A 13,508-nucleotide genomic window follows, 5' to 3' on the forward strand; every position below is an offset into this window, starting at 1 on the left:
CATCTTCAGCCCCAGCCCACACTGTTCCCAGCTACTCCTACAAACTTAGGCCCATGCATCATTGATGAGCAGCCACAGTTGCTTGGAGATGCTGTGAAAGATCACCTTGCTGTTCCCTCCATGACCACAGCGGATGAGGTTCTGTAGGGTCTTCACAGCCTGGACTGTCACTGACACTCGCATCTCGTTCTTCAGGAGGTCTGTCAGTAATGGAACCAGGCTCTTCAGAGACTCTGACTTCTGGAGAAAGGCAGAGACCACTTACAATCTGGGATCATGCAACACATTAGGGACAGGGCTTTGAGATAACAGACGGTAACTAAGAGAAACAGACATAAGGAATCTAGGGGCTGGATATGCCGAGAAAGTGGACCGTTGGCGCCAGGGTGTTTGGGAGATCAGATGGCCAGGCTATGTAAGTCTACACACTGGAGGCTGTACTGCCCCAGGATGAGTTGGAGAATATACTAAGCCCTGGGTATTAAGAGACCCAAAAGAGGTGAATTAAACAGCTCAGAGACTAACACTTGATTCCCATTTGGCCCCTCTTACATTTCCTGGGTGTGCTGTCAGGTTACTGATTCCACAAAGCCCAATTTCCTTCATGATGCGGTTGGGCTCCTTGATCCACTTCCTGAGATTGCCCACAAAGTCTTGCCCTGGAGTCTCAGTCACTGATTGGTCCCTGAGGAGCTGTGGGTGGAAGGAGACTTTAGCTACAGATGGAAAAAGTTATGGGTGCCTTGGACCTGCCTCTGCCCTCCCGGAGGCTCCAAACTCAGAAAAGAACTCTGAGCAGCTGAGAGCAGGGGCAGGTCTGTACACCTGTGGTAGAGACTAAGGCAGTGGGGTATAATGCTGATAACGTTTGCATTTCAGAATTCATGCTGGGATCCCAGGGTCATTCTGGGAGGACTGGAGCTGCTGATCCCCTCCCAGGCTTTCCCTTTTTGACCAGGCTCCTGAAGTGGCAGGGAAGGAAACCCCACTTCAGATGGCTCAAGTCCATTATTTCCACTTTCCGGGGCAAGTTAGGTAAGTTTTCTGTTAAAGGCAATGAATGGCTAGTCCTCTCCCGAGGCACCCACCTGTGCATAGACTGCCCTGGCCACAACCTTCTGATCACTATCTGAGCTGCTGATCAAGTTTGTCACAAGGTTCAGCATTTCGTGCAGCATGGCTGGTTCACAGTTCTTCACGATGCCGCTGGAGTGGGACAGAGAAGCCAAGAGTTGCTGAGTGGGGGCGGGGAGGTGGCAAGGAAACAGTGTGCACAGAGCAGGGAAAACGTGAGGGCCGAGGTCTGGGAGATGAGAAAGGGAGGTTTAAAGGCTGCTGTATTTGAGTGCTGAGCCCTGGAAAGTGGGGTTAGGGAGCTGGAATTGTATTAGGCTCACTAGACAAATGGTCTCACCTTGTCAGTTCCATGATCCCTAGGTAGCAAAACCTGGGGCAGATCAGTAGATCCCAGCACTTATGCTGATCTGCATGGACCATCACTCCTTCATTTGAACCTGCTAATACCACCATCTTCACTATCTCCAGGGCACAGCTGAAAGCCAAACATCAGGGGGCTTGTGACAAGAAAGAGACAGATGGATGGACAAGGGGTTATGTGCTAGTGTGCATCCTTATGCCGGCAAGCCGGGAGACAGTTCCCTACTCCGGTGGCCAGCTGGGTTCTGCTTTCCAGCTGGTAAAAATCTGTGGCTCTATGGAACCCATGTCCACTTGCTCGTCTGCTCACCCCTTCAACCTTGGTGCTCATCCAACCACAGAGTCTCTTTAAAGAGACCACTGGGATACTCTAGTACCATAGTTTTCAACTTCTGCTCTCCAGCTCGTAGAAGGGTAAGATCTCTCTTCACCTCCACACCCACCATTTCACAATGTCTCTGGCTACTGGTTTTATTTTATTGTACCATTTTATGCAAAAGTTCACTTGAATAGAATACCTTGAGGTTTAAAAAAACAAAAAGGTATGACAACCACAAATTTAGGAATCCAACCTAATTTTACTGCAGAAAACAGTAGTGACTTCCACAAGATGGCATAGCTAATGTCAAAGCTAACCCAGACATTACCAGTTTGAAAATCCTTACGTGCATGGAGATGTATGTAGTCTTACCTTGTCATTTGCCATCTAATTGAACCTTTTCACGTGCAGAGTTTTGAACATACATGTGAAATGTTGAGTGAATCTCAAGAGTGCATGCAAGCAAGGGTAATGAGAAACTTGAAAACATGTGAGAACACTCCAGCACATGATGCTTCAACATCCACACCGATATTCTATCTCTACTCCTCTGCCGTTCCCCTCCTCAGCATCCCTAGGGGACCAGCATTCAGTTGAACAGGGCCCTCTGACGTTGACTAGTTTCATTCCTCCATTGCACCAGGGTTAGTCTTACCGTTTAGGGTCAAAGGTCTTGCTTTTGCTGCCTGGGCCCTCATCCTTACTGTAAACCACAATCTCCTCGGGATCTTTTTGTTTAACCACCCAGTGGAGATGACGCAGCAAAGCCAGCAACAGCTGTGGGTATAGTTCCTGGATGGCCTTGTGGCACAGGGACCCAGATAGCATCTCATACAAGGCACATGCCACCTGGGGGAGAATGCATGGAAAGAGGTAAGAAGAATTGACTAGGCATGGTGAGGACATAAAATGGTCCCATAAACCCACACATTGAGTCCAGTTCTGCCTTTCCCAGTAACTGCCCAAAAGGGACACTTTACTCTGACTTGGACTTCTAAGAAGCAGACAAAGACTGAAAGCCCTCAGCTAAACCCTGGGGACGGAAGGGGCCATACATAAGGGGCTTTTCCCCTATCCTCCAACACTGGAAAATGAAAAGCAGCCCTGGCAGTTGGTTCAGTGGTAGAGTGTCAGGCTGGCATGACAAATCCCAGGTTTGATTCCCAGTCAGGGCACACAGGAGAAGCGACCATCTGCTTCTCCTCCCCTAACTCTACCTTCTTTTTCCCTCCTGCAGCCTTGGCTTGAATGGTTTAAGCAAGTTGACCCTGGGTGCTGAGGATGGCACCTCGGCCATGCCTCAGGTGCTAAAATAGCTGGCTGCCAAGCAACAGAGCAGAGGTCCCAGATGCGCAGAGAATCGCCATTCTGGGGCTTGTTGGGTAAATCCAAGTCAGGGCTCATGCAGGAGTCTGTCTCTCTGCCTCTCCACCCTCACATAATTTAAAGCGTGCGCGCACACGCACATACACACACACCTCTAAATTTTCAGCAGAAAATAATTTGGGATGTAATTTGTCCACCCCAATTTCAGGCAAACAGATGTCATCTTCCACACAAACCCCCATACCACAGGCCAGGCCCCAGAAAAATGAGTGCCAGTCCTAAAACCAGGAGACAGAAAAATCTCACTAACTCTAAACATCAGTTTGTCCAGGACATGGGACTGATCCCTGCCCTTTCCACACGATGCAGTTCTTGGATGTAAAAGTACAGGGTACAGTGTTAAGTGTGCGTGCAGTATCAGTGAGCCCACAGTTAACCCTCTCTTCTTCACTCCTCTCTAACACCTGCTCCCATCCTTCAGGTGCCCTTTAATCTTCAGCTCCCTTCCCAGGGTCGACACAGTGAGTCTCTGGCCCCCTCGCACCCGCGTGCTCACCGGATCAGGCTGGGAGTCCCTCTTTGTCCTTTCCTCTATGGAGTGGTTTTCCAGGATGCCTATGAGCAGCTGCAGGACCTTGACTGTGCTCTTTTCCTGGGTGCCAAACGCGTTCCACAGGGCCAGAAGGGTTCTGTTGGACGCAGACACAGCTATGTCACGGGCCCTGGTTACCACATTCCTAGAACCAGCCTGGTCGCGGGCCTATGAAGGGCTGGTTCTCAGGTTCTAGAGGGAGTGACACCCAAGAGGACTTGGCCAGAAACCATGAGGTCTGATTAACATCAAAAAGAAGGCATCCCGGCGCAGTGATTGTTATCATGGGCATGGGTTGGAGCAGGAAGCATTTACTGAGATGGACAATGGGCTCCTGGGCAGGGGTTACCTATCCCAGGGGAAGGGCTTCTTGAGCAGCATGGGCACGACGGTGTGGGTGTTGCTGCCTGCCAGCGAGCACATGGCCCGAAGGGTCTCCTTCTCAGTGTCGTGCTCCAGCTGCAACCTGAGCAGACACAGGATGTTCTCCACAATTTCCTTCACCTACAGGGTAGAGCCAGAAGAACCTCAGTCATTCCTTCTTTACTTCCTTTCTTCCCCCTCCTTCTCTACCCAATCCTCAAACTCAGGGAGCCTACTGGCCAATCTGTCAGTGACTCTTCTTATGGCCAGTTCTGGGGTGCCAGACCCAGACCAGCAGAAACCACAAAAGGAATTCCAGAATGTTGTGCCAAAGCCCACTAGAGCAAATACCTGCCCACAGCCCTAAAGGCAGAGGGGACCCGCAGGCGACTCAGGAAACACAGGATCCCTCCTGAAGAAGGCAAAGGCCCTGGAGACACTCAGGGCTTTCCCTCCCAGCTAAGATCAACTTCCACCCATGAAACTGCAGGGACAGCCCGGCCTGTGGCAGCGCAGTGGATTAAGAAGCAACGACCTGGAACGCTGAGGTCACCCGTTCCAATCCCTGGGCTTGCCTAGTCAAGGCGCATATGGGAGTTGATGCTTCCTCCCCCGTTCTCTCTCTCTCTCTCTCTCTCTCTAAAAGTGAGTAAGTAAAATCTAAAATAAAATAGAGAGAGAGAGAGGCAGAGGGAGGAAGGGAGGGAGGGAGGGAGAGAGAGAGAGAGAGAGAGAGAGAGAGAGAGAGAGAGAGAGAGAGAGAGGAGAAGGAAAGGGAAGGGAAGGGAAGGGAAAAGAAGAGAAAAGAAAAAAGAAAACTGCAGAGACAGGGGCATTGCATGTGGAAGGACCATAAGGCTCTTGTCTGGCCCTCAAATCTCTAATCTCCAAACCTCAGGGAAGCCCATTTTATCAGAATACCTAAAGGACACCCCCATGGTGTCCTTCCATTTCTGGAACCTGGGCCAGGCGAGTCACATAAATGACGGGAGGCAATGGGTGTCTGGGGGTGGGAGACAGGAGGGTCTGGAGAGCCAATGTTTATATAACGGGGATGGTAGCCACACACAGTTGCCCTATGTGACCCCATTTTAAAGTGTTTGTTTTTCAATGCAATGAGAAATGTAGAGTTTTTCATGCTAAACCTTCCCAGTTTTACGTTCGCCTAAAAGAAAATTTACGCAAAGGTCAGAACCATTCTGTGAGCTTGTTAGCAATCCACAGCCTTACCCTTCACAGTAGTCTGAGCCCCCTGCCACTCCCGGGATTCAGGGTCAATCCCCCAACAATGCCTATGCCCCTTCACAGACTGGTCATTTACTGAGGAATCGGCCACCAGGTAGGAGGCACTGCAGTTACAGACTCAGGATTACAATGTCAGACCTCAGTGGGACCACAGAGAAAATCTAGTGCAAGCCTACTTGTGAGAAGTGAGTGAATTAAAGCCACATGAGGACAGGGATGTGCCCAAGGTCCACCAGCTGGTCAGTCACAGAGCCAGTGGAAGAGCCCAGAGCTCTTGGCTTTCAGGACAGAGCTCCCACCATTGCACCACACTACCTCTATGATGTCTGTGCCCCGCTCCTCCATGAGAGCACTCATCAACTGGGCTGAAGCCACAGACACCTCGGCCCTGCTGTCGGTCAGGTCCTCCTCTGCCATCAGCACCAGGTTGGTGAGCTGGGTCTGAGTGAAGAACTCAGCAAACGCCTGCAAAAGGGAGGAAGCGGACTGGAAGCGGAGTCCCCTGCCTGAAATAGCCTGTGCCATCCTCCCTGGTTGGGGAGGGCTCCTCCGGAGACGTGATGTGCTTTTGTCCTAGGCCTGGGCTGCCGGCCCAGCTCCTAGAAGACTCGCTCACTGGGCTGGCGTGTTTGGGGATGGGGGAAAGAGAACTCTGACCTCAGATGCCGTGTGGGCTCAGAGGTCAGTGTTTGCAGAGCAGAGCACCGGGACAGGAGGGCTGGGGCTGAGACCCGCACTGCCATCTCTCTGAGGCACAGGTTGAGTCTACACATTGCTCACAAAGCACCGTTAGCACGAAGCAAGTGCTTCTGGGCGGGCGAGTAACAAGGAAGGAGCAGGGCCCATGATGCTCAAGGGGAACAGAGGGCAGCGTGTGGCAGGAAACCTCCCCCAAAGGAAAAGTTCCCATCTAGTAATGGAAGGGGAAGGGAGATGGGATCAGAGAGTCCCACCCCAGGAGGCTATAACACCATGTGGATGAGAGGCCCAGGCTCCCCCTACTTTGTCTCTGGTCCTGACGCCTCACCTTTGCAATCTCAAAGGTATTCTGGTTGAAAACGTTGGCACTATAAACTTCTATCTTGCCATCATCTTCCCGCAAGCCAGATGTCTTCCTTTGCATCTCTGAAACAAAGACAATGGGCCCGACCCCTCAGACACTCAGAAGGCATCCTAGCTCCCCGCTTCCCCACCTCATACCCTCAAATTCTGACCGAACTACGTCAGCTGGGGCTATGTACATCTAGTGGGGCTGAGAGAGGAGCAATGGGAATTAACATCCTCGAGGAAGGCAGGGGGCTGAGGTCAAAGGAACCCCCACATTACCTGCCTCAGAGTAGAGACAGGGTGGGGTAAAAGTATGGGGCTCAACCAGAGGAGGAGAAAAGATGTCAAAAATCTGTTTCCCGTGTTGGTGTTTTCTCCCAAGAGATTATCTGTGGATGGTTGGGGGCAGGTTGCTCAAAGGAAATGCGGTACTCAGGTAGCTTCTTGGCTGTCACTCTTCTGGGACTGGGTGTGTGGGGACGGCCGGGCCTAGGTGGGAGGCTGGAGGGGGGGTGACAGAGAGGGTTCCCCATACTCTTTTTCCGCAAGAGGACACAGTAGAGTTGGTAGACAGCCTTCGAAGACTGGAAGCGAATACTGGCCGCTGGGTGCTGGCAGTGCTTGGCCAGCAGCATTACCAAGTTCTCCAGCCGGGTGAACTCAATTTCCATCTGGGGAGAAAAGCGGAAGTCAGAAGTCATCCCAGCCATTCCCCTTAGGCTGAGATGTCACAGGAAACGAAGTAGGGGGTGGGAATGCCCATGTCAGAGACAGGAAAGGTGAAATTGGGTGAGGTGAACGGCAGTGAATGTAGACTGGTGAATTGTGGCCATAAAGGACATAAGGGATCACAGTTTTTAAATAACCTTACTTTCCCCCCTTCTTTGCCTCTTGACACCTAGCTCATCCGTCAAGCCTACCTCAAATGCCTCCTCCCCAATAAAGCTATCCCTGACCCCCTCACTTGGAACTGTTTAGGTCTTTCATTCTCATATATTTGGTTAATATATTTATTATCAACTTGTATTTAAATTTGTTCTATGCATGCCCTCTCCCCACTGGACTGTAAGACACATGACGTCAGGAAACTGTCTTGGTCATCTGTGCATTCACTACAGCACCTAGCACAGTGCCTGGCACAAGGTGAGTATTTAGTAACTGTTAGTTCAGACAAACAGCATCAAACCGAACATAGTGGAATGAAACATAATTGGTGGGTGCGGACAAAGACCAAGTAGAAGATGTCAGAAGGGAGAAAGGAGAAAACAAGTTGGAATGCACAGGAGAAAACAGGATGAGGCCTGGGGTGTGTGTGGGGGGGTAGAAATGGGAGGAGGAGAGGGAGTGACCGAGGCTAGGTAATGTAAGGAATGAAGTTTGGGATAAAGGTAGGGATTAGGGCAACCAGACAAGTATGAGGGCCGCTGGGCTCCCACTCACTTTGAAGTTGTCCATTTTTGCAGTAAAATCAAGAATTCTGGCAGCACAGCTCATGGCCCGCTCCTGCTCATGGATCCTCTGAGAATTAAGCCATCTATCCAGAAGCTGGAGGGAGAAGAGGATAAGAGGAGAGGTCTGTTCAGCTGCATCCCAGAGGACAGAAAGCTATTCTTGAACCTGGCTGTGACAAAGTATCAGGACAAGACTTCTGACAGCTGGACCTCTGTTGCCAACAGGCAGGTTACACGTGGGCCTGGCACCAGAGGCCTTCAGCCCTCCAGCCTCCAGCTTTTCTCTCATCTAGGAGCCAGAAATCTCCATTCCTACACCCCCTTCTTTCACGTTAAAGCAATGGCTCTCAAAATATATTGACTCTGATTCACTTCAGTGGGTCAACACACCCCAGTGTTCCTACCCACCTCCTCCTGTTCTTCGGTAGGAAGAGAACACGGCAGTAACCAAAAAGAATCACTATATTCACAGTTTCCAGGGTAAAATGCGTGTAAATCTGCTTGAGTAAAATAATTATGAGTAATTTCAGTTGAAACACACAAATTAATGTCAGATCTTTGGTAAATTATGGGTCCAAAGTACCAGTGATCCTTCGATAGATACACTGCTACTTGTCAATCTACACTATCAATCTGACAATGTGACTCAACAACAGCAACTGGTAATTGAAAAACAAAAAGAGCAGCCGGTGAAAAAGCCACAAAGAACTCAAGAGAACACTGAGGCTGTACTGATCAGAAGAAACACTTCCTGAAGACATGAGGAAGTTTTGTGGGTGTTTTACAAGTGTTCCTGCAGCCAGGCTATAATGAAATACCCCAGTGCCAGGATTGTGATGTCTAAATACCAGTTTTACTAAGAGAAATCAAAGCTCCTTGGAGAAACAGTGATTCCAGGACTGAGATAGGATGTATACAAGATATTACACTGGAAAGCAAGGAAGCTATGTCATGGTCGAGGGAATCAGAAGCCAACTTGGAAAGTCCACCATTGACCAAGGATGGGACTAAGTAGTACCAATCGGTACTTACAGAATAGTCATGGGCTGTGAAGTACAACACAGGAAATACAGTCAATAATATTCAAACAACTATGCGTGATTTCAGATGGGTACTAGATTTATCAGGATGATCACTTTGTACGATGTCTAATCACAGGGCTGAACACATGAAACTAATATTGCTCATCAACTATAACTGAAAAATAAAATATTACTTTTTAATAAGAAAGATCATTGGACATTGTTACCTGAATTGAACCAGGTCAATAGCCTGGTAAAATGAAAATAACAACATTTCTTGTAGTATATATGCATATATATAACCCAGAACGTCAGTATATAATATTCATAATGTTCAGAATACAATACAAAACAATTCCACCTATGAAGAAGCAGGGAAAACTCAACTCAGAGAAAACACGATAAATAGGTGCCAATACTAAGATGACACAGACGTTAGAATTATCTGAGAAAGATTTTAAGGCAGTTTTTATAGAAAACCCTTCCGCCCTGGCCGGTTGGCTCAGCGGTAGAGCGTCGGCCTAGCGTGCGGAGGACCCGGGTTCGATTCCCGGCCAGGGCACACAGAAGCGCCCATTTGCTTCTCCACCCCTCCGCCACGCCTTCCTCTCTGTCTCTCTCTTCCCCTCCCGCAGCCAAGGCTCCAGTGGAGCAAAGATGGCCCGGGCGCTGGGGATGGCTCTGTGGCCTCTGCCTCAGGCGCTAGAGTGGCTCTGGTCGCAACATGGCGACGCCCAGGATGGGCAGAGCATCACCCCCTGGTGGGCAGAGCGTCGCCCCATGGTGGGCGTGCCGGGTGGATCCCGGTCGGGCGCATGCGGGAGTCTGTCTGACTGTCTCTCCTGTTTCCAGCTTCAGAAAAATAAAAAAAAAAAAAAAAAAAAAAAAAAAAGAAAACCCTTCCACAAAAAAGCACTCATGAACACACTAGACATAAATGCAAAAAACAGAAAGTCACTGCAAAAAAAAAAAGCTATAATAAAAGAATAAAAAAGTTATATAACTGAAAAAGACAACAACTAAAATATAATATTTATTGGATTAGGCTCAGTGGAAATATGGCAACAATAGAGAAAAGAATCAGTGACCTTAAAGAGAGACAAATTAAATTCATCTAAACTGACGAACAGAGAAGAAAATAAACAGAACCTCAGAGACCTGCGGGAATGTCCAATATTCATGTCATTGGCATCCCAGAGGGAAATCAGAAACTGCAACACTGTAAAAATAAGAATAGAATGATGGTTGAAATTTTCCTCAGTTTTCTAAAAGACATAACTTTAGAGATTCAAGAAGCTTAAGTGAATTCCAAACAAATAAATCCTATGAAATCCACATATAGACACATCATACTGAAATTTCTGAAAACAAAAAACATAGAATAAAGACCTTGAAAGAAACCAGAGGAAATGAAGCATTACCTATAGAAAAACAATTATTGGAATACCTGTGTACTTTGCATTAGAAAGAAGGAAGTGGAATGCTAGTTCTAATGGGTTAAAATATAACCCAGAATTAGTGTCCAGTGAGGGAACAAATCTTTAAAAATAAAGGTACTATCCGGTAAAGAAAAACTAAGAGAATTCACTGGCAGTTGACCAGCTCTAAAAGATTTGTTAAAGGAAGTGAAATGATAACAAAAGGAAACTTAGAACATAAAGAGCCCTGGCCAGTTGGCTCAGTGGTAGAGCATCGGCCTGGCGTGCAGGAGTCCCGGGTTCAATTCCCGGCCAGGGCACACAGGAGAAGCGCCCATCTGCTTCTCCACCCCTCCCTCCTCCTTCCCTCCCTCCTCTTTCCCTCCCTCCTCCTTCCTCTCTGTCTCTCTCTTCCCCTCCTGCAGCCAGGGCTCCATTGGAGCGGGGTTGGACTGGGCACTGAGGATGGCTCTATGGCCTCTGCCTCAGGCACTAGAATGCTCTGGTTGCAACAGAGCGATGCCCGAGATGGGCAGAGCATTGCCCTCTGGTGGGCATGCCGGGTGGATCCCGGTCGGGCACGTGCGGGAGTCTGTCTGACTGCCTCCCCGTTTCCAACTTCAGAAAAATACAAAAATACAAAAAAACAAAAAAAAAAAAAAAAAAAAAGAACATAAAGAATGAACAGCAATGTAATTCTCTCAGCAAATAAAACAGACTACTTTTTAAATTGAGATCAAGAAAATGGATTGGATGGCCCAAAGCAAATATAAAATTGTCTGATGGGGTTAGTACATGTAAATATAATATGTAAGACTGCTATGACATAAAGAGGGTATAGAATAAAGAGTTCTATATGATAACATTTCTACATTCCACATGGAGGGGTAAAATATTGATTCTAGAAAGCTGTGAGTAGTATCTATATTGTAATTCCTAGAGCAAATGCTATAAAAACTATACAAAGAGATATTTTCAAAGCCACAAATAGAGAAACTAAAATATAATATTAAAATGTGAAAGTAAAGGAGTGAAGAAGAGAACACTGAGAAACAAAAACAAGAGGGAACAAACAGAACACAAGTAATAAAGTAGTAAACCTAACCACGTCAATAATTTTACTAAATGCTAATGGTCTAGGCATCCCAATTAAAAGCCAAATTGTCACAAAGCATTTTTTAAATGCATTTAATAAATGAATTTCTTTTAAGAGAGAGAAAGAAAGATAGAAGGATAGGGAGGAAAGAGATAAGAAGCATCCACTTGTAGTTGCTTCACTCCAGTTGTACATTGATTGCTTCTCATGTGTGCCTTGCCTGGGGGGGTGTCTCAAACACCCTTTGCTCAAGACAGGGACCTTGGACCTGACCAGGCAGTGGTGCAGTGGATAGAGCATCAGACTGGGATGCAGAGACCCAGATTTGAAACCCCAAGGTCGCTAGCTTGAGTGTGAGGCCGCTGGCTTGAGCGTAGGATCATAGACATGACTCCATGGTCCCTGGCTTGAGCCCAAATGTTGCTGGCTTATGGCCCAAGGTTAGTGGCTTGAGTCCAAGGTTGCTTGCTTGAGCAAGGGGTCACTCACTATGCTGTAGCCCCCGGGTCAAGGCACATGTGAGAAAGCAATCAATGAACAACTAAGGTGCTGCAACGAAGAACTGATACTTCACATCTCTCTCCCTTCCTGTCTGTGTGTCCCTCTCTCTCTGTCACTTTCAAAAAAGAAAAACAAAACAGGGACCTTGGGATCATGCCAGCGACCTTAGGGCTCAAGCCAATAAACTTGGGATCAGGTCCATGATCCTGCACTCAAGTTGATGACCTGCATTTTTGCTGATGACCTCAAGGGGTAAGAACCAGGGGCCTCAGCATCCTGGGCAGGGGGTTCAATCCTCTGTGCCACCATCAGTCAGGCCTAGATGGATTTTTTAAATGACCAACTGTATGCTATCTACAAGAAATTAACTTCAGGTATAACAATGTGGTTATGTTAAAAGTAAAAGGATGGATAAAGATATATGTACCAGGCAGATACAATAACAAAAATGCCAGGATGGCCATAGTGATATTAGTAACAAAGAAAGAAGTCTTCAAGCAAAGGAAATTACCAGAGATAGAGAGGACATTTCATACGAATAAAAAGAACAGATTACCAAGAAGATAGAGAAATCCTAATGTGTATGCCCTTAACAACAAACTTGAAACTATACAAAACAAAAGCTGACAGAACTGAAATAAAAAATAGGCAAATCCTCAGAGTAGTTCAAGAATTCAACATTCCTCTCTTAGTGATCAGTAATTAGTAAACAGAAAATTAGCAAAGAGACAGCAGATCTGAACAACACTGTCAATTGGCATTTTAGCACAGTCCCTCCAACGAAAGCAAATAGGAGGCCATATCTTCCTCCATAAAATAAAACCTTCACAAATTCTAAAAATTGAAATCATAAAACATATGTTCGGCCCTGGCCGGTTGGCTCAGCGGTAGAGCGTCGGCCTGGCGTGTGGGGGACCCGGGTTCGATTCCCGGCCAGGGCACATAGGAGAAGTGCCCATTTGCTTCTCCACCCCCCCATCCTTCCTCTCTGTCTCTCTCTTCCCCTCCCGCAGCCAAGGCTCTATTGGAACAAAGATGGCCCGGGCACTGGGGATGGCTCCTTGGCCTCTGCCCCAGGCGCTGGAGTGGCTCTGGTCGCGGCAGAGCGACACCCCGGAGGGGCAGAGCATCGCCCCCTGGTGGGCAGAGCATCGCCCCTGGTGGGCGTGCTGGGTGGATCCCGGTCGGGCGCATGCGGGAGTCTGTCTGACTGTCTCTCCCCGTTTCCAGCTTCAGAAAAATACAAAACAAAAAAACAACAACAAAAAAAACCCCATATGTTCTCTGACCATAATGGATTTAGGTTAGAAAACAGTAATTAAAGATCACATGGAAGAAAAATCGATAAACATTTGGAAATTAGCACACTTCTAAATAATACATTGGTGAAAGAAGAAATTCAAGAGAAATTATATTTTTAACAGAATGATGAAAATGCATCAAATCACTATGTATAGGATGCAGCGAAAGTAGTGTCTTAAGGGAAATTTATAGCACTAAATATTTATATTAAAAAACAGGAAGATCTCAAGTCAATAATCTAAATTTTGGCCTGATCTGTGGTGGCGCAGTGGATAAAGCATCGATCTGGAATGCTGAGGTTGCTGGTTCAAAACCCTGGGCTTGCCCAGTCAAGGCACATATGGGAGTTGAAGCTTCCTGCTTCTCTCCCCCCCTCTCTCCTCTCTAAA

At 47.5% G+C, this 13,508-nt stretch overlaps 2 protein-coding genes across 2 annotated transcripts in view; both read right to left on the bottom strand.

Annotated features, from left to right (window-relative positions):
- The window catches only part of LOC136395739 (calcium/calmodulin-dependent protein kinase kinase 2-like), a 1,028,348-nt gene that overhangs the window by 432,931 nt on the left and 581,909 nt on the right, over positions 1 to 13,508 (bottom strand).
- The window catches only part of LOC136395733 (maestro heat-like repeat-containing protein family member 7), a 49,337-nt gene that overhangs the window by 19,259 nt on the left and 16,570 nt on the right, over positions 1 to 13,508 (bottom strand). The window contains exons 5-15 of the mRNA XM_066370987.1: positions 7,770 to 7,874; positions 6,865 to 7,000; positions 6,310 to 6,407; positions 5,598 to 5,747; positions 4,024 to 4,178; positions 3,639 to 3,771; positions 2,412 to 2,605; positions 1,415 to 1,552; positions 1,089 to 1,206; positions 553 to 693; positions 106 to 240 (exon numbers count right to left, since the gene is read on the bottom strand). Of these exons, the coding sequence (XP_066227084.1) occupies positions 106 to 240; positions 553 to 693; positions 1,089 to 1,206; positions 1,415 to 1,552; positions 2,412 to 2,605; positions 3,639 to 3,771; positions 4,024 to 4,178; positions 5,598 to 5,747; positions 6,310 to 6,407; positions 6,865 to 7,000; positions 7,770 to 7,874 (1,503 nt within the window). The remainder of the gene's footprint in view (positions 1 to 105; positions 241 to 552; positions 694 to 1,088; positions 1,207 to 1,414; positions 1,553 to 2,411; positions 2,606 to 3,638; positions 3,772 to 4,023; positions 4,179 to 5,597; positions 5,748 to 6,309; positions 6,408 to 6,864; positions 7,001 to 7,769; positions 7,875 to 13,508) is intronic.

The sequence above is a fragment of the Saccopteryx leptura genome, chromosome 2, assembly GCF_036850995.1.
Source record: "Saccopteryx leptura isolate mSacLep1 chromosome 2, mSacLep1_pri_phased_curated, whole genome shotgun sequence".
In the NCBI taxonomy this organism is placed as follows: domain Eukaryota; kingdom Metazoa; phylum Chordata; class Mammalia; order Chiroptera; family Emballonuridae; genus Saccopteryx; species Saccopteryx leptura.